This window comes from Citrus sinensis, chromosome 3, assembly GCF_022201045.2.
Source record: "Citrus sinensis cultivar Valencia sweet orange chromosome 3, DVS_A1.0, whole genome shotgun sequence".
Lineage (NCBI taxonomy): Eukaryota > Viridiplantae > Streptophyta > Magnoliopsida > Sapindales > Rutaceae > Citrus > Citrus sinensis.
In genome coordinates this window covers 22518411-22537794 of record NC_068558.1, presented here as the reverse complement: position 1 = coordinate 22537794, position 19384 = coordinate 22518411, and the positions used below count along the sequence as shown (strand labels likewise).

At 32.9% G+C, this 19384-nt stretch overlaps 2 protein-coding genes and 2 long non-coding RNA genes across 5 annotated transcripts; 1 reads left to right on the top strand and 3 right to left on the bottom strand.

Moving 5' to 3' along the window:
- Positions 1-3461: 3461 nt before the first annotated feature.
- LOC102625661 (uncharacterized) lies at positions 3462-13782 on the top strand. 2 transcript variants are annotated; one of them, XM_052437366.1, is made up of 11 exons: positions 3465-4086; positions 4302-5058; positions 5681-6296; positions 6510-6681; positions 7203-7563; positions 8197-8307; positions 9122-9473; positions 11415-11640; positions 12432-12653; positions 13206-13374; positions 13471-13782. In XM_052437366.1, the coding sequence occupies exons 1-10, from the start codon at positions 3644-3646 to the stop codon at positions 13348-13350; spliced, it is 3405 nt and encodes a 1134-aa protein (XP_052293326.1). In that variant the 5' UTR covers positions 3465-3643; the 3' UTR covers positions 13351-13374; positions 13471-13782. The 2 variants fall into 2 exon arrangements, 1 of the variants encoding a protein (XP_052293326.1); XR_008053210.1 differs by lacking the exon at positions 13471-13782 and having other exon boundaries at positions 3462-4086; positions 12432-12731; positions 13206-13353.
- LOC127901120 (uncharacterized) lies at positions 12701-13198 on the bottom strand. The gene is made up of 2 exons (XR_008053212.1): positions 13042-13198; positions 12701-12816 (listed from the first exon to the last, which is right to left on the bottom strand). It is a non-coding gene; the product is annotated as an uncharacterized LOC127901120 (long non-coding RNA).
- A 341-nt stretch (positions 13783-14123) lies between the features above and the next one.
- On the bottom strand, positions 14124-15490 carry LOC127901119 (uncharacterized). The gene is made up of 4 exons (XR_008053211.1): positions 15357-15490; positions 15176-15244; positions 14939-15010; positions 14124-14257 (listed from the first exon to the last, which is right to left on the bottom strand). It is a non-coding gene; the product is annotated as an uncharacterized LOC127901119 (long non-coding RNA).
- A 63-nt stretch (positions 15491-15553) lies between these two features.
- Positions 15554-19322, bottom strand: LOC112498116 (uncharacterized protein At1g24485-like). The gene is made up of 3 exons (XM_052435843.1): positions 18928-19322; positions 15993-16119; positions 15554-15946 (listed from the first exon to the last, which is right to left on the bottom strand). The coding sequence occupies exons 1-3, from the start codon at positions 19320-19322 to the stop codon at positions 15554-15556; spliced, it is 915 nt and encodes a 304-aa protein (XP_052291803.1).
- Between the last annotated feature and the right edge of the window lie 62 nt (positions 19323-19384).

Genomic DNA, 19384 nt, shown 5'->3' with positions numbered 1-19384 from the left:
TTGCCTAAAGTTGGAGTTGAAAGTAAAGTGAGGAGTAATCCTGAGAGTATTATTAAACTCTCCCAGAATAATATATCTTTTCAAGCATCATCTTTACTTATGATAAATGAATGGAGTTAATTGGGATTTATGAACGAATTTTGTGTAAGAGTTGAAAATCAAATCAAATTTTACACGATGTGGAAGTCTATGCTATAAAGTTACGTGGTCAGAATCTATCATATCAGATACAATTGTATTTGACATGAGTGAAATAACAATGTGACAGCAATGTGGAACAATTAGCAATATTCGTTAATTTAAAAGGAGTTATCTGATAAGGAGCTATGCAAGTCCAAACGAGCCTCCAAACCCAACAGCAAGTATAAAGAGTATGCATGGGCACATGCAAGCAGCCATGCAAGTCATGCATGAGGTATGCATCACGTGGAAGTATGCTCTTTAAGTGAGAATATGCTTCTGAGTTTGAAGTTGATTCTTTCAAGGACTCTTCAAGGGTGCAGCAGGGAGGTTTTCCTTCGTCAAGCCGAATGGTTTTGGTGGAGAATTTAGATTTAAACTTGTTTCCTTTAAAGATTGTTATTTGCTTCGAACTTATAGTGAAGTAGTTTATTTGATATTAACTACTTTATCTCATTAACTTTGTTCTATAAATAAACTCCAAAATCGCAATAAAAGCATATGAGATTTTTATTCAAAACTATTAGCAATTGTGGTAGTTCTCACCCTAAGAAGAACAATTCATTCACTCGTTATTTCTCGCTAAATTCTGACTGGGACCTAACATTATCTCACTACCATTGTTTCAATATTCCTTTTCCTTACCAGGTGAGTATTTATTTTCTTGGAAGTCTTTTGCATCGCCGTAACCTACCAATATCACCATCATGCTCTATCTTCATATATTTTCATTTATTAATTATATAATTAACATAATCTAAAAAATTAACCACAAATGTCACCAGCAATTTCTCTAGCATGATCTTTCCAACCTTGAATTTTTTTTTTCCTAATCATGATTTTTTATTACAGTCATCTTCTTCTTGAGAAGATTTGCTAATGGAGAACAAATTATACAGAAACTTGAAATCTTGAATAAAGCTTTGTAATCAATATATTAAAATTTCTTTGCATATGAGGAAATTTTGATATTGAGAATATCCGTCCATAGAGTCTTGTCCCTTTGGAGGCTGGACTGGTTACAAAAATTGATGAAAATTATGTTATTTACTTTGTACGTATATGCAGTACTGTATACTGTTTTCGGTTTTCATAAGAAGAACTAGTTAAATTCATTGCATTTAATAGTGTACTGTACAATGCAAAATCTTATAATCTGTTAGATTTAATAAGCTGAATTGATTTTCATATGTAAGATTTAAAATCAGATTTAATGAAATGCTTGTTATGTTTTGCTCTATCCCAAGCCAAGTTCAGTGTGTCCTATTATGATCAAATTTGGTTATGAACAGGATGAACACTACTTGGTCTACACTTTATGTTTATAGTAATCTTGATTTGTTGATATTGTTCATTACATTTTTACACAGAGATGAAGAGCAAAAATTATGACCCTACAGATGCTATTTGGTATTCTAAGACTCAAGATACATTTATTGAGATGTGTATAAAGGAGGTAGAAGCTGAAAATCACCCAAGGACTCATATTTTTCTAAAGTTGGATGGACTAACTTGATTGAAAACTTTAGTAAAGAAGCTAGAAGATCATATTCTTCAATTGAAAAATAAGTGGAATAACCCAAAAAAAATATGAGTGAAAATCTAAAGGAAACTAAAACAAAAGGAAATAGGTTTAGGATGGGATCCTATTTTGAAGACTATTATTTGATAGTTGGGAATATTTTCCTTTATTAGGATCTTGAATTGAATTTAATATGATATCAACATACGTAGGAATTTCCTGAAGCAATAGATTTCGAGTGGAAGGCATTGATCCAGAGTTAGAGGAGCAATTAAATAATTTTTTTTTCTTAATACAACAACTATCGGTGACCATTCTTTGGCGCCATCAAAGAGTATTGAAATATCCACTACCAATCCTATTCAAGTTGAAGAAAGTACTGATAATTTCAATGAGTTTGTTCTCACTGAAGCTATCAAAGAAGACAAAAAAAGGCGAAAGTGTGGTCTCAGGAGGGAGGAAAGTGGGAGGAGCTACAGACCTGTCATGACAAATCGATCACCTTGTTGATGCTCTGGAAAGGAGAAGCATTATAACTACTAACTCACGAGATGATACGGCTGGTGCTTATAGCTATTAATTCACAAGATGCTCAGGATAGGAATACCAACTCAAAACATTATGGGTGCATGCAATTTCAATATGCACTTGCAGGATCGGAAGACACTACTCATGATGCAAGGATATTTGTAACAACCATTCACAATTCTCAAATGAATTTTCCACAACATCCAAAAGGTAATATTATTCAATAAAATTTTATTCTTTATTACTATTATTATTTTTAGATTATTTTTTTAATTTTTTAAAACATATACCAATTAAACATATTTTAATATGACAGGAAAATAATATTAATTAGATGCAGGATATCTTCAATTTAAGGGTGTTTGGGACCATACAAGGGCGAGGGATATCACATTCCAGATTTTCAATGAGGCAGCCAACCAATTAGTCAATGAAAAGTGTTCAACCATGCGCCTTTTTCACTCAGAGCGAATTTACTTTTAGAGTATGAAAACAAAGATGGAGATTTTGAGAGATATTCTAAAATATCTATTAAAAAATTAAGTGAAGATAGTCATTGCAACTGTTGATTGCATAATTTCATTAGGAAGTTCGCTTTGCATGACATTCATTTTGAAGAAACTAAAAATGACTCAAATTTTGTTCTAGATGAAGAGGCGAACATGGAGGTCGCCATTTAATAAAAAGATCATGGTAGTAATATTCCTGAAGGTCGAGAGATGGAGAGATTAAGATACAACATTGCTACAAGTTTAATGAGTGAATAATATTTTTGTTATACGCTCGTATCTATAATGTTACTTTTCTATGAATTACTTTAATTATGATAGTTATAAGTACATAAGGGTTCATAAAGAGATTTTTTATGGTCTAAATATTCTTTTCATGAATTTACTTGTTCAGTTACACATATCTATAGTGTTACATTAATTAATTTATATAATATTATTATGTTAATATTTGTGTACATTATGTACTATACATAATACATATTTTAGTAAAAAAATTTATATGTTGAATTTATTACAAAATAAAATAGTTATTAAATAGTGAATGTAAAAATCATTTCAGTATGTAATAAAGAAATATAAATCTTACAAGATAAGTAGTAAATAAAAAATAATTTTATAATAATATTCTAAATAAATTATAAATAAGTAAACAAACCTACGTTTGTTATTGCACATAAACATTATACTTTTTATTCTCACTTATCAAACATCCACGTGGTAAATTATTTTAGAAATGTTTGTCAAAAAATCTTCATTTATCAAGCCACCTGCAAATTATTTATAAAGTTGATTCCTTGGAAGCAAATGCAATCCCAAACATACCCTTAAGCGAGGATACTAGCACGAATTTGTTGAGTGTTTTGGGAATTTATCAATTTGAAGTGTAAATTTCAATTTGAAAATGGCGGAGGAGATGCCCGAAGAAGCGAAATCAAATCTCTCACTTTTTCCTCTGTTTCCTTCTATTTCTGAACAGCAAATATCTCCGTCTATCAACAACCAAAACGCTGGTCAGTGGCTCTGCAACAGAAGTTTCACCGCCGACCTCGCCGTCGTAGACGACGCCGTATCAGCAGCAGCATCAGCTTACAAAGACGAGAGCGATGACAATGAAGAAAAAGACAACCAACCGCGGCCGTCTCTGTCGCCTTCCTACGACTTACTCGAAGAAGAGTCTGATGAAGAGAGACAAAGGAAGAAGAAAGACAAGAAAAAGAAGAGGAAGAGGAGGAGATCCAAAGAGAGAGGAGATCAATTCGACTCTTTCGTATCTGCTAAATCGAAGGATTATTACTTCGATTCTCATGGAGACCGCGATAATTTGGTCTACGGTCGTCTTTACAGGTAACTAACTCAAACGACACCGTTTTCTTGATGTTATTGTTCCGAAATTCATTAAATGTATACAATTTTAAATATAAGCTAAACGAACTGTTTTGATGATTTTGCCACAAAATTGAACGTATAAAATTTGTAATGTAATTTTAAACAAGACATTTCGATGTTATTGCTTTGAAGTTGGATGTTTGAAGCTCATTTGCTGGCTTATGGTGATGCAGAATGGATGTGCCAAGATATAAGGCTTATGATCCTGAGAAATTGTCTAGGTTTCATTCAGAAGGAGTTGTTAGGTTGAATAAGAGTGGTTCTGTTTTGGATGGAGATTATGATGTGAATGAAATGGACAGTAAAGTGAAATCAGGTGGTCGATATTGGTCTTCAAAGTATGCAGCTCTTGAACGCCATAAGAACCTTAAGCACGTTTGTCTTATTTTGCCAAAAAAGTCTGCGGTTAGTGAATACGGTGAAGATTTTATACCTTTATTAGGGACCGAAATGTCAATTGAGGGTCATCATGATAATTCAATTCTTGAAGAATCATGGGAGGATGAAGTGCTGCGGAAGACAAAGGAGTTTAACAAATTGACAAGGGAGCATCCTTATGATGTAAAGGGTTGGTTAGAGTTTGCTGACTTTCAAGACGTTGTTGGGAGTAAGGAATCGAAGAGAGGTGTTCGTTTGCAGATTCTTGAAAAGAAGATTAGTATATTGGAAAAGGCAGTTGAGCTCAATCCAGATAATGAAGAACTGTTGCTTTCTCTTATGAAAGCTTATCAGAGTAGGGATGGCACTGATGTATTAATTCGTAGGTGGGAAAAGATACTCATGCAGCATTCGGGGAGTTACAAATTGTGGAGAGAGTTCTTACGTGTTGTTCAAGGGGAGTTTTCCAGGTTTAAGGTGTCAGAGTTGAGGAAAATGTATGCACATGCAATCCAGGCTCTATCTGCTGCATGCATCAAGCAGTTTAGGCAGGTTCTTAAGTTAATATTGTAAATATTTTCTTGTACGCTGCTATGAAATATGCAGTTTCATAATCTAATCTGTTAAGTCTCTGTTGCAAATGCTTTGAAATATTGGTACCAAATAAATGAGTAATGCTAGAAAGTGGATGTGGCATAAATGTGGTCCTCTTACGTATCACCATGTTGAAGAGAAATAATATTTTTAATAACCACTTGACACATGATAGCTTTTAATAATGCCACGTTATAAGAACCTTAAACATGTTCGTCTTATTTATCAATTAATTGATAATAAATTGGCTAGCATGTCTTGTAGGTGTTATGTTTCTTCATTTGGGAAAATTAGGAAATGCAAGGCATCCTTCAGCCATTGAATATACTGGGTAAACTTGGAATATTGGAGTTTGTTGTCATTGGTACCTTTTTTTTTTGGGGGGGGGGGGGGGCTATGCATCTATTTCTCTTTCTTATATATATGCACATATCTCTTGTGTTTTTGTTTGTCATTTCCTATATCTATTTTCATTTTTCAAACTTTTCAAGGATGAATGAATTTCCTTCATATTTTGAATTCAATATCCTGGTGATAAGTTTTCATATCTCAGTTTAAATTCCATGGCTTTCTGATGCAGGTTAACCAAACTGTCAAGCCTGCTTCCCTGGATCCTGCTATTATCCAACTGGAACTAGGTCTGGTTGATATATTCCTCAGTCTTTGCAGGTTGGAGTGGCAGGCTGGTTACCAAGAGTTGGCCACAGCTTTATTCCAGGCTGAAATTGAATTCAGTTTGTTCTGCCCTTCATTACTTCTAACTGAGCAAAGTAAACACAGATTGTTTGAGCACTTTTGGAATGGTGATGGTGCAAGAGTTGGCGAAGAGGGAGCCCTTGGTTGGTCTGCATGGTTAGAGAAAGAGGAAGAAAATAGACAAAGGATTGTGAAAGAGGAGACTTCGCATGATAATGAAAAAGGAGGGTGGACTGGTTGGTCAGAACCGATATCAAAAAGTAAGGGAAATAGTACAAATTCCGAAGAATTAGGTGATGACAATGTGTCTGCTGAGGAGGCTGAAATTGAGAAAGAAGTCATGAAGCAGGAAGATGATACTGAAAATTTGCTAAAACTTTTAGGCATTGATATTGATGTTGGGGCCAATGCTGAGGTTAAAGACACTTCAACCTGGACTAGATGGGCAGAAGAAGAGTCATCAAGAGATTGTGATCACTGGATGCCTGTTCACTCTGAAGGTGGTCTCTCCTTTCTTCTCATCCTTTCTCTTTGTCTCTACATGCTTGTGTTTTTTACTATTGTTTCTTTCTGATTTTGTGTTGAGTCTAAGGTAGCTAAATGCTATTAGGAAAGAAAGATGGTAAGTTTTATCTATCAGCGTGTGCCTCTAACCAGAAATACGAAAAAATTAGGCCCATACATATAGTTGACCGAATTTGACTGTGGAACAGCTGGGATCCCTCTTAGTGATGCAACTGAGGATGGAGAAGCAGATGAGCAGCTTTTGAAGGTCATAGTTTATGAAGATGTCAGGGAATACCTGTTTTCGTTAAGCTCAGAACAAGCTCGCTTATCTCTACTATACCAATTCATCCATTTCTTTGGTGGTAAAGTATCTCAGGGGTAAGTTTTTATAAACTTTATGTCTTTTGAATCTCTTTCAGTTTTTTCTTTTAATTTTGTGTCATTAAAAATTTGCCCCTTTTCCTTTTTTCTTTTTTCCCCCTCTTCCTAATGAAACTGATCAATTTGTTTTCTTATTGAATCCTCTATTTATGTGAAGACCAATTTGATTTCTTATTCGTTCATTTACTTATATACATACAAGATTTTGAATTGTATTCCTATTACCTATAAGTTTTCTGAGCTCTCAAAGTTCTTCTATCGAATATTGCACTGTTTTTACCGGAATAATGAACCATTATGAGATTGCGTAGAACCATCACAAACTATCATTGTGTGTCTTTTAGACTGTAAACATTGGATACTTAGGCACATTAGTATAGCGAAATCTTGTTTACATATGTTAATAAACTAGTGTATAAGTTTCTATGCACTGCTTTTTGCTATCTTTTAATGCAAGTGTTCATGGATTTTTTATGTGTTATTTCTTTCTCTGTGTTCTTTTTCCTCTCTTCTTCCAGTATTTGTACAAACAGTTCAAGCTGGAATGAGAATCTTCTTACCCTAGAGACATTGCCTGATTTCTTATCAGAAAGTTTGGGAAAGATTGATGATGATCCAGCGAAGACACAGAGCACTTCAAGCAGTTTTAGTCTGGATATCCTTTTGGGCAGCAGCAATGACATCTCTAGGAGGACCAAGATGATGGAATTTCTTCGAAATGCTATTTTACTTTGTTTAACAGTTTTTCCACGTAATTATGTCCTGGAAGAAGCAGCTCTTGTTGCTGAAGAGCTTTCTGTTACTAAAATGAATTTGTCTGGCTGTTCTGTTACCCCATGCCGAGCTTTGGCAAAAGGCCTTCTGAAAAGTGATCGACAGGTATTCTTTTTGGGGATTAACTAGTTTGCAGGTATTTATGCTAATTAGATATAGTCAGGCTGTGGTATTCTTTTTGATAATCAAACTTTAAGTACAGGTGTGCTGAATCCAATGTGGCTAATTGCCTGATTACGTAATTGAGTAAAATTGTAACTATTGTTGGGATGGTGGTTTTTATGCCTATGTAATTGTTTTTCAGGAAAACTTAATTCTTGTAGTTTTGTTCTTCTGTTGATCTATATAATGCTTCACAGCATGAAACTACTTTTGATTCCCTCCATATGCCTTTTTAGCATAGTTTTAGTGAAACTGAATGTATACCCACCAACTTATATATAGTTCCACATTGTTGTTATCTAATGTGTATAAGAGTAAAAGTAATGAGAGAATGATTAGAGCACATGAATTTAAAATGAATTTAATAATTGATGTCCTTGATGTAATCAAATGGTTTTTTTTTTAATTTTTTCTAAATAAGAGGTCAAGAAAACTGAAGTTCAGTGCAAAATATGCTTTCTCCCTCCCTGCTTTGTAGCCAGCGGAAAAGAAGAGAACCAAAATTAAGGACATTTTGGTAATTTTTAGTTTTGCTCTGCATTATTATCCCTGATTTTATAATTTTGATTTGTTTAGGATGTATTGCTTTGTGGAGTTTATGCACGAAGAGAAGCTTTCTTTGGGAATATTGATCATGCAAGAAGAGTGTTTGACATGGCATTGTCATCTATTGAAGGCCTTCCCCTGGTAAAATCTAATGGTTTGATGGATGTGTCTTGTTATGTCATAGATGCAGAAGTTTGTTTGTGCTTAAAGACCGGAAGTGATTGTGATCTTGCTACTTGTAGAACAAGTTTTATTTAAGAAACCAAGTTCCAATTTAGATTACTTTAATTTGAGATCCAGCATGGTAATAATTTGAATCACATTATATGACTATGTTTCAACATACGGATCTGCTTTTGGCCAAGCTCCCGTCTGAGTATGTTCTCTAGCTGGAAACTGTTGGTAATACTTGAAAAGATCAGGGCATCTGTATAATTGGATCTGTATCGTGGAGCAACTTCAATTTTTTTTTTTTCTCAACTCTCTCTCTTAATCACAGATCCTTGATTGCTAATTTTGTCTTGTATAGGCATAGAAAATTGAGTGTCTTATGGATTCTAGAGTTGGATATCAATTTATCAATACGTAAAGATGGAAATGTGTATTGAATTGTCTAGCCTTAGGTGCTTCTTGTTTCAAATGTATTTGATTTCTTTGATTTATATCTCTAAACATGTCTGTGGGTTGGCAGGTTAAGAATATAGAAGATAGGTAATTACATCATTGTTTTTCTAATTGATGACTTGTCTTCTATTCCTCAGAATCTACACTTATGCAATTTTAATTTATCTGTCACTTGATCTTGCTTTTCTCTTGAGCGCTGTCACTGTTGAATATTCTCTTTCTCTAGTCTCTATGCGCATAAGATTGTTTTTCAAGTTTAGATTTGATCCAAGGTCGTAGGGCTTTGGCTATCAGAAGCTAGTCTAATATTAGCTTTTGCTCACATGAACAGGTTCTAAAGTCTAATGCTCCTCTGTTATATTTGTGGTATGCTGAAGTGGAGCTTTCCAGCAATTCTGGCAGTGATCCAGATTCATCGCTTCGTGCCATACATGTCCTATCTTGCTTAGGAAGTGGTTCAACATATACTCCATTTAAATGTCAACCATCTAATGTGCAAGTGCTAAGAGCTCATCAAGGGTATATGGAAAGAATTAAAGCAGTACGATCAGCTTGGTTGCGCGGTGCTGTTAGTGATCAATCTATTGCTCTCATCTGTTCAGCAGCGTTGTTTGAAGAACTGACCAATGGATGGACTGCAGGTATTGAAGTTTTACATCAGGCTTTTGCAATGGTGCTTCCAGGTAATTTATCCTTTCTGTGCTTTTCTTTGAATCATTGTGGTTCAGAAGCCTATAAAATGTAGCTAATGCAAAATACACACTAGCACCCACACACATGTTTTGTGTTTGCTTATGAATGATTGCGCATGTATGTATGCATGCATAAAATCGATTCTCAGAAACAATGATGTCGTCTGGTAGCTTGCATTTGGTGCAAGAGCTTCCTAGTTAAACGTTCATCTAGTCATTTGAGAATTGCCACCAATTTTTATTTCATTTATTTAGTGTAAAAGTTATTTCACTTCGCAAAACAGTCAACTATTTGATGGTGAACTGGTTTAAGTGGTAGTTTGAGTTGTGTGAAATAATTAAATGCACCAGATAGTAATTGGATTGTATGCAAACCAGTATAATTGATCACTTTCCTTTTGGTTAAATAGGACTAGGTGCTTAAGGTGTCATTTATTAGTGTTGAAACGGTACAAGAGGAGAGAAAAACGATTCAAGTGCAAATATAACCATCCAAAAGGAAACTCCACGCTGTGCACAATCTTAGAAATTTATTTGTTTGAATTGGTCCTGTGCATAGAAAACCGGCCCTCTTTGTAACTTGGCAGGGGTTGATCCCACTAAATTAAAGAAGCATGAGACAAACCTTATTGCCAAGAATATCCACAATTTAGTTCCTTTACATATGGGTGTGGAAGCAATATAAATTCATTCCAGCAACCTTAGAATAGTTAGTTCAATCATAGACTTAAGCTCCTGAGCAGTATGCCGTTGGTTTTGAAGCCATAGAATCACATTCGTACTAGAGTAGAGATTGTTCCAGCAATACTGAAAAGCTTTCTCAATGACTGAGAATATTCATTTATCTCTGTGTCAAAAGAAGTATCGTAGCTCAATGGATCTGCCAAAACAGGATCAAACTGGTTTGAAGACCTGGGTTCGTTACAGGTTTCCAAATTGTGCCAGCCAGCAAACTACTGGTATTAGTGTTGATAGCTCAGGAATAAATAGGATCATTGTGCTTGTTTTTGTTTCTCACAGATTAAGGATAAACTTTTTTAGTTCCTTTATGGTAGATTGGTAGTTATAATTGTCATGGTTGTTGCTTAAGATTATCAACTGAATATGTTGAAAACAATAATAATAAATGGAAGTTTTATGATGTATTCTGGTAACAGGAGATAGTGTTGTGGTATGTACTTCCCTAACGAGCTTGGTTTTGAAGAGAACTGTTTCTTTCTTCTGATACTTTACACACACCTCCAAATTAAAATAACTTTTCCATCATCTAGTGCAAGTATTTAGTTAGTCTTGAGGTTCTTTCGGTGTTACCTATTTGCAAAGGTTATTGGAATTATTGTAGCAAACTTCTTTTCTTTTATCTTAATGCAAGTTATGATTTTGCTTTAGAACTATTGTATTTGTTCTGTCTCCTCAATTACTTCATGTATATGTGCAATTTTTCTAGTTTGAATATGCCATCTGAAATATTTCTGTTACTATAGGATTTATTCAGTAATGATTACATATGTTGAATTGATTGATGTTTCTGTTTCCCACAAGTTGCAGACATTGTAATTTTGACCTTTTTTTCCCTGCATGTTTAAATCTTATTAATTTTAGATGCATTATTATCTGGCTCTGAGTTGTCAGCATTGGTGTCACACGTGCGTCAGCTGGATTTCTTTTCTAATTAGTGTGGTTGAAAAGACTAGGAGAAAGAAATTGATTGTATAATTTTCTGTGTCATGCAAGACAATCAAATAGAAATTGTATGTTACAAGGAAGTGATACCATCTCTTTCATATGTGCTGCAGTTTATGTTGTTTTATTGGCTTTAGTTATGATTAAAAGGGTCTATCTCACTCAAGAACTGGATGCTTTCGTCTTCTGGGATAATTATCATGTGATTTGTTCTTTTGTTGTGACTAATTTGATTTTGTTAACTTGCAGAAAGAAGAAGCTGCAGTCATCAACTTGAATTTTTATTCAACTTTAATGTGAGGATGCTTCAGAGGCATCATAAGCAATTAAGTCTATCCACAGTTTGGGAGACCACTTTGCACGGACTCCAGATATATCCTTACAGTCCCAAACTATTTAATACTTTGGTGGAGATTAGCAATCTTTACACCACACCTAATAAGCTGCGGTGGATCTTTGACCTGTACTGTCACAAGTAAGTTAATCAATTTTTTTATTGCCAAATTTCAGAGAGGTTGAGACTTACTGTGCCCAATCTTTGGGGATTCTGAAATTTGATAGCAGTCTCCTTGCTTGTCCGCATATCATTGATATTTCTAATTTGTATATGTTGATATAAGGAATTATCATTTTTTATCTTTTCTGATCTTTTGTGGCTTTACAATTATTTAAGCATTACTGCCGGCTTCAGTCGTTTTCTCATCTGAAGGTTTACCTTCTTTTTATTATTTATTTATTCATTTATTTTTGCAAGAGAACTTCAACCTGTGGCTAGACTCGTTCTTTAGATTGGCATTACATTTTGTTTTCCAATAAGTTTCTTTTAGTGGACTGCTGTCTGTTTCTCTATATCTTATCTTTTCTTTGATTAAATAATTTGCTACGTAAAATACGTAAAAGAAGAAAAAGATATGTTTATTTGTAGTGCATGATACTCGAATTGTAAATTGCCATTTTTCTGCTTCTGAGATTGTTATTTCTCTTCCTTACTATCGAAGAAGTATTTTATGTGGTTTTTCAGTCAGTTATGATTGATGGGAATCATGCATTTAACATTTTCATTTTCTTCTCTCTTCTGGAAATTTTTTTACTATATCAATTTAATTAATGTCATTGCATCTTCAAAAATTAGATTATTCTTACACGCATTTTTTGGGTTTACCATGAAATGTCTTTTGACACGACCCTGATTCTTTAGAGTCCTGTTTTTACATTATCCATGTGTTTGTTGGTCTTGATATTTTTGTATTTGTATATTTGCTTTAGGAAACCATCTCTAGTTGTTTCACTTTTTGCATTGGCATTTGAGATGAGCCGGAAAGGCCCACCGCACAGAATCCGTGGATTATTTGAAAGGGCGCTGGCAAATGATACAGTACGATGCTCTGTTGTACTCTGGCGTTGGTATATTGCATATGAGGTTTATATTGCTAGCAATCCATTTGCTGCCAGGCGAATCTTTTTCCGAGCTATTCATGCTTGCCCATGGTGAGAGCCTGCGCCTTCGATGATGTTTTTAAACATGGATGTGTTTTTGAACTGTATTATACTAACAGGGAGAACCAGGTAGGGTTGCAACTGGCATGTAGCCAGTTAGGTTTCTGAACATCTAAAATCATACAAAGTTACATGCTTTTTTTTCTTTAGTATCCTTTTATTGGTGAATAACTTGTATTTCTATATGTTTGATCAGAATACAATAGTACAAATATATAGCTTTACAATGAACTAATTTAGGAAACTATCCTAGCTAATTGAGGAAAGTATCCTGGCTAATTGACAACTATACACGCAGCTATTCTAGGAAGCTAGATCAATTCTAATAACTCTATTTTTGGTACAATCTCCTCTGGTTTGAATTAATATCTTGCAACACCTTTTGTCTCTATGGGTCATCGACCGACTCAACCAATATTTTACCCTTTTAATAAATGTGTTAATGTTAACTTTTAGTTATTTTAGAAAGAGTGATTAATTCTCTTGATGCTCATTTTTGGAACTCTCCATGAGAATTTTGGTTGAAATCAATATTTTTTTCAGGTCAAAGAGGTTATGGCTTGATGGTTTTCTCAAACTGAACTCTATCCTAACAGCAAAAGAGCTGTCAGATCTCCAAGAAGTGATGCGAGATAAGGAACTGAACCTGCGGACAGATATTTATGAAATTCTTTTGCAAGATGCATAGATGATCCAGTGAGCAGCAATGTAAGCAGTTTCATCCTCTGCAATTTGAAGATGTTTCCAGTTCATACTGGACAATGAAGTGTTTATGCAGATGTGAATGCTTTGGTTTTTGGACAAGTAACAATGACCTGAATTTGGATAAAATTGAAAAAAGAAAAGCTCTGTAGAATTGCGTGGATGTCTCCTGGGTAAAGTGAGTTGCAAACCAGTCTTCAAGCAAAAAGCAAAGGAGAATGAGAAAACGCTTGTTCAAGGTACTCCATTCTCTTTTCTAAGCTTGCACGCCATTGAAGCAGGGCCTCCAATGCTCATCAATTGAAGCTTCTTTTCTTTTTGATATATCATGTATGGTTAGTAGCTAGGTCTGTTCCTTAAGCTGAAAAATCTTTTTAGGGTTAAAATCAATAATCAATTGCATCAATCTTCGAAGTTAGATCTTGAATTTGGCTCCGATTTCTACAATGACAATACAAAGAGCTGCATGCAAAGAATGTTTTTAGCGTCTCAGAGACGTCAGAATTTAGAAACATCTGTTCATTTATTCTTTAATCATATCCGAGGAAATAGTTGAAGTTTATTTCAACAATTAAATCATGAGTCATGCAAAGAATTCTAGTTCATTCACTCCATCCAATCTGAATAGTTCAAACTGTTGGCACAGGTGGGGTAAACACAAATGCTGCTAAAGATATTGTTTTGATTCTAAGAATATGATTCAAAACGATTACAATTTCTTGCATAGCACAGTGTGTACTAAGTAAAATTGAATTATGGCTCCTAGAATCATTGCTAGCTTGTTAGTGGTACTACCATCGCCGTTGGTTGATGATGGTGTTTGAGCCTCCTTTGGTGGTGGTGATGGACTTTGAGGTGGACACGACATTCCATTGAGACAATTGTTTGTCCCTCTGTCAATGGAATTTTTTTTATTAAAAAAAAAAAAAAACACACATACACACATTGCATTAATGTCATTATTATAAGTAGAAAGTTTCAATAGTGACAAGTCAAATTTGTGGTTTTGGTACTCATTTGTCTTTGCCAAATTACTTGAAATGGTAGAAAATGTTGAATGATTAAATCTCATTCACATTAGGGATAGGTTAAGGTAAATTGGCAAAAGGAAAAAAAAATGTCAGGCTTTAGTGGCTTAACTAACAAAGCCATAACTATAAAATAGAAGTTGATAGTTTGGTAAACATGACTTGAACAATAATTTTGACAAAAATAATAAAGATATTATAGGTTTATTAACAAGTGTGAGATAGAATCAAGTTAGCTTTTAAATTACAATAGCAAGTGTTTACCAAACACTTTAGTTTAAAAGTAATAGCTACCCAACCACAATACTAAACATGGCCTTATTTTAGAATTAAATCTCATTTAGAATTGGATGAGGGACAGGTGTCACTTTGTACTTATACTAATTTCAACTTCTTATTGCTTGACAGTTTTGTGGGAATGGTTCCATTGAATCTATTATTTGCCAAATTTCTGGAAAGAGGAAAAACTAGCACATTAATGTTTAAGAAATCATAGCGTCTTAGTGTGTGTATGAGTTGGGTGCCATGACCAGGGAAAAAGCTTACAATAATGTTAGAGTCGGCAAAGTCCCAAGAAAATCCGGAATGTTTCTACTGAAGCTGTTGTTACTCAGATCACTGCATTGGCAAAAAAAATAAAAAGATAGAAAATATTGTGCTTAGATTTGTAGGATATAAGTATAATATGAATTTACTTGATGAGCGTATTTAAATTTTATACTGTTAAGACTAAAATCATATTGAAGATTAATTTGTGGCGATAAGAGCAATATATATACTTACATTGTTTGAAGGGCATCCATGGAACTGAAATCCGGAAGAGAACCAGACAGGCCATAGCCACTGAGGTTTCTATTTTTTTGTTTTTGTATTCATAGAAATTGTAAGTTTGTAAATATTACATGATTGAACACTTTGAAATAACAGATGATGAATTAGGGAGAATTAGTTTGAATAAACTTACAGGGCTGTTACCCTAGGGATGGGATCAGAGCTACATTGAACCCAGTCCCATGTATACGGAGATGGAAGACAAGGGTCACCACGCCATTCCTGTAGCACCTTTAATCCGCTTTGCAAAACCGCTAACCCTTCGACTGAATCACCAGAAACAAAACCAAAACGAATTATCTTAATGTGTGCTCTGAGAGTACATGTTGATCATTGAGATCTATGATATATAACGAATAAGAATGAGAACACACCATCGTTGACGTTAGTTCCATTGGTTAATCGGTCGCTAACGGTATAAATTTCCATGGCATTGAGGAGAGGAGGAAGCGTGGAATAGGTGGTAGCCTGTATAGAGAAGGAATTGCTGGCAAAAGCGATTCTGTTTGTAACGTAGGCCTCAGAAGCACTTCCAAAAAGTGGGATAATTGGGTCTGAAATGGGCTTGTTATCAACGCGAAGTTGAAATGATCTTTTCTGAGTAGTGTTTAGTAGCAGAAGCACTTCTGAGAAATCGGTGGCTATGTAGATAGGTGTTGGCTTTTCTGAAAGATCAGTCAATAATACTATTATTTCTGAAGTGCTTAAGGAGACAACAGCATTCTTCAGCACAGTTTCCGGAGGATCATTGTTTGTTCTAAGTTCTAACATTCATTCTTGATGCCTGGCCTGCTACTTCACTTAATCGAAATCCATTTGATGCCGGCCCTGCCACTTCACTTAATCCAAATCCATATGCTCCACTCCAAGTTCGATCGTAAACGTCGTAAGGGTACCTACATCCACATGATTTGCAGCAAGCCGAACAAAAATGAGATTCGTTACCATCCAATGACGAAGAGTAAACTTAGATTGGGTCGTTCTGTAAGTGAATGCTTATTTAGCCTTTACATTTATTAAAATATTTATTGAATTTTTATATTTTTTAAAAATACTTTAAAATATCTTTAAAAATTTTAAATATTACATTCTTAACTTTACTTTTTTTTTTTCCTTTTACAATTATGTCTTTCCAACAATACTTTTACATTAATTAATTTATCTATAAAAAAAAGTTAATTAGTAGATTAACCAATGAATATCAACGAGAAAAAAATTATTATTTTTTGTATAATATACAATAATCTTACTAATAATTACTTATAAATAAATTAATATTAGTCAACTTAAAGTAATGTTTAATATCCTTACAACAATTTTTTCTAATAATCATTTTATAAAAAATTAATTTTACCAAATTAATACTAAAAGGAAAATAATAATAATAATAATATAAAAATTTGTGTAAATTTTTATATTACTTTTAATGTTAATTTGATAAATTATCATTTTTTTCTTTTCATTAATATTTCCAAGAATATTTTTACAAGTCTATATATCTATATATCTATATATATATAAAAAGTTGGGGCTTGAGGAGGTGATGTGGCATCACCATTTCTCATCATGTCATATTCTCTATTATCTAATAAATTGGTTGAAATTAAAAAATAATTACATTACAAAATATTAAAATAGAAAATAATTATTAGATTATAAATGATTACATGTCTTTTCCTCTTTCTATTTAAATTCAACAATATGTAACCATTAATAATAATTAATTATAAGTCTTGAAATATTCATTTATTTTATTATGCCAACAATTAAATTTTAGTGGCTTAAAATATATCAATTAATTAATATTAATATATGAAGGAAGGTTCCTTCATCTTCCCTCAACAATTCTATTAGAGCCTAATTTTAATGTCATAATCCCATATTTAATTATTCAATCTTTTGTTTAGTGCATTTTGGCTTCTTCAAACTCCATAAACATTAAATATTTAAGATTTGTGGCATCATTATTTCTCATCTTTTTATATTCTCTATTATCTAATATATTGGTTGAGATTAAAAAATAATTACATTACAAAATATTAAAAATCTATATCTATCTATCTATCTATATATATATATATAAAGTTAGGACTAGAGAAGGTGATGTGATATCACTATTTCTCATCTTCTTGTATTCTCTATTATTTAATAAATTGGTTGATATTAAAAAAAAAATTACATTACAAAATATTAAAAATAAAAAATAATTATTAGATTATAAAAGATTATATGTCTCTTCCTCTTTCTATTTAAATTCAATAATATGTAACCATTAATAATAATTAATTATAAGTCTTCAAACATTAAATTATTATTATGCCAACAATTAAACTTTAGTGGCTTAATATATCAATTAATTAATATAGGAAAGAATGTTCCTTCATCTTCCCTCAATAATGTCATTAGGGTCTAATTTTAATACTATAATCTCATATTTAATTATGCAACCTTTTGTTTGGTGCCTTTTGGCTTTTTCAAACTCTTTAAATATTAAGTAGTTAAGATTTGTGGCATTATTATTTCTCATCTTTTTATATTCTCTATAATCTAATATATTGGTTGAGATCAAAAAATAATTACATTACAAAATATTAAAAATAGAAAATAATTAGTAGATTATAAAAGATTACATGTCTCTTCTTCTTTCTATTTAAATTCAACAATATGTAACCATTAATAATAAATTAATTATAGTTTTAAAACATTCATTTATTTTATTAAGCCAACAACTAAACCTTAGTGGTTTAAAATACATCAACTAATTAATATAGGAAGGAAGGTTCTTTCATCTTCCCTCACCAATACTACTAGGACCTAATTTTAATGTCATAATTTCATATTTAATTATGCAACCTTTTATTTAGTGTCTTTTGGCTTCTTTAAACTATATAAATATTAAGTAATTAAGATTTGTTATGTTTGGATTTTTTTTATTATTTAACCAACATTCTCTTTAGAAATGTTATTGTGTTTTTATTTTTTGACTTATTTAAAATTTTTGTATTGTGTGCTTCATGGAGTATTCTTTTCTTCATGAGTTAAAAATGATAAATATAGTTGGATGATAAGGGTTAGACTTTGTAAAATGTGGGGGTCTATTAATACCAAGAAGAATGGAGAGTTGATTAGTGTGGATATAATTTTTATTGATGAAAAGGTTGTGTACACTTAACTATACACATTAATATATATTTTTAATGTTAACAAAAAAATAATTAACTTTCATAAATAGAGTGGGGAATCTCTCGCTGGTTTTTAGAATTCGACATCAAGAAGTGTTTTCACACCATCGACTGATAACAAAAAAATAATTAACTTTCATAAATAATATTAGTTTTATAAGGCTGCGTCATCTTTAAAAAAAATCAATTCATATTTTTTATCAGTTTTATCAAGTGTAAAATAATAAAAAATAATATTAAATTATTTTTTAAAAGTCGCACGAAGTGCGGTTCTATTTCCTAGTATTAAAATTAAAACAAAGAAAAAATTAGAATAGAAGAGTAACATATTTAATAACAGGGGTTACTTGAGGTATTTTTTTTAAATATAAAAACTAAACGAACATTTATTCAAAACTCTATTATAGGAAAAAAATATCACTCTCCCAATTGTAATTGACCCAAACCTTAGGACTAAATAACAAGTTACTCAAACAATGAATAAATTATTTAACCCTTTGCCAACAAAATCAACTCATGTACCTAATAATGGTTTGATTACCACCGAAAACAGCCCTCTGGATCAAATGCAAAGCAAGATTTGAAGGGATTTGGCTGTACATGTTAACCCCCAGGCTTCTGACCTCAATTGCTGATATAAACGGCAACTGGCCTGGCTTCGTTTGAGCAACAACACAAGTACTTGTAAAATTTCTCTTCACCACATATATGGTTTCATAAGAAAGAACATCATAACTGCTAGAAGAAGTGTTTACTGTCGTCCATAAATTCCCATCAAATTGAAGATCAAACACAGGAGGAGAGTCTTTGCCGTCGTAATTTCCGGAGTAGAAGCTTGCCCGTAAAAGAACTCTTCCACCGTCTTCATCAACTTTGATGGAGTACCAATTCTTCTTTCTTGTTGAGAAGACTCTCATTGTGCTCATTGGATACGGTACCAAACTTTTATCCGGGACCGTTTTGCTGTCGCCATTTTGAA

What these genes read in the sequence shown, in the direction of transcription:
- LOC112498116 (XM_052435843.1), bottom strand. Translation starts at nt 19,322, where the DNA reads ATGAGAGTCTTCTCAACAAGAAAGAAGAATTGGTACTCCATCAAAGTT. An exon ending in GGTAATCAAACCATTATTAG is followed by an intron (nt 16,120 to 18,927) that starts GTACATGAGTTG and finishes ATGTGGATGTAG; the next exon opens with GTACCCTTACGACGTTTACG. An exon ending in GCCAGGCATCAAGAATGAAT is followed by an intron (nt 15,947 to 15,992) that starts GTTAGAACTTAG and finishes ACTGTGCTGAAG; the next exon opens with AATGCTGTTGTCTCCTTAAG.
- LOC102625661 (XM_052437366.1), top strand. Translation starts at nt 3,644, where the DNA reads ATGGCGGAGGAGATGCCCGAAGAAGCGAAATCAAATCTCTCACTTTTT. An exon ending in GCATCAAGCAGTTTAGGCAG is followed by an intron (nt 5,059 to 5,680) that starts GTTCTTAAGTTA and finishes TTTCTGATGCAG; the next exon opens with GTTAACCAAACTGTCAAGCC. An exon ending in GCTATTCATGCTTGCCCATG is followed by an intron (nt 12,654 to 13,205) that starts GTGAGAGCCTGC and finishes TATTTTTTTCAG; the next exon opens with GTCAAAGAGGTTATGGCTTG.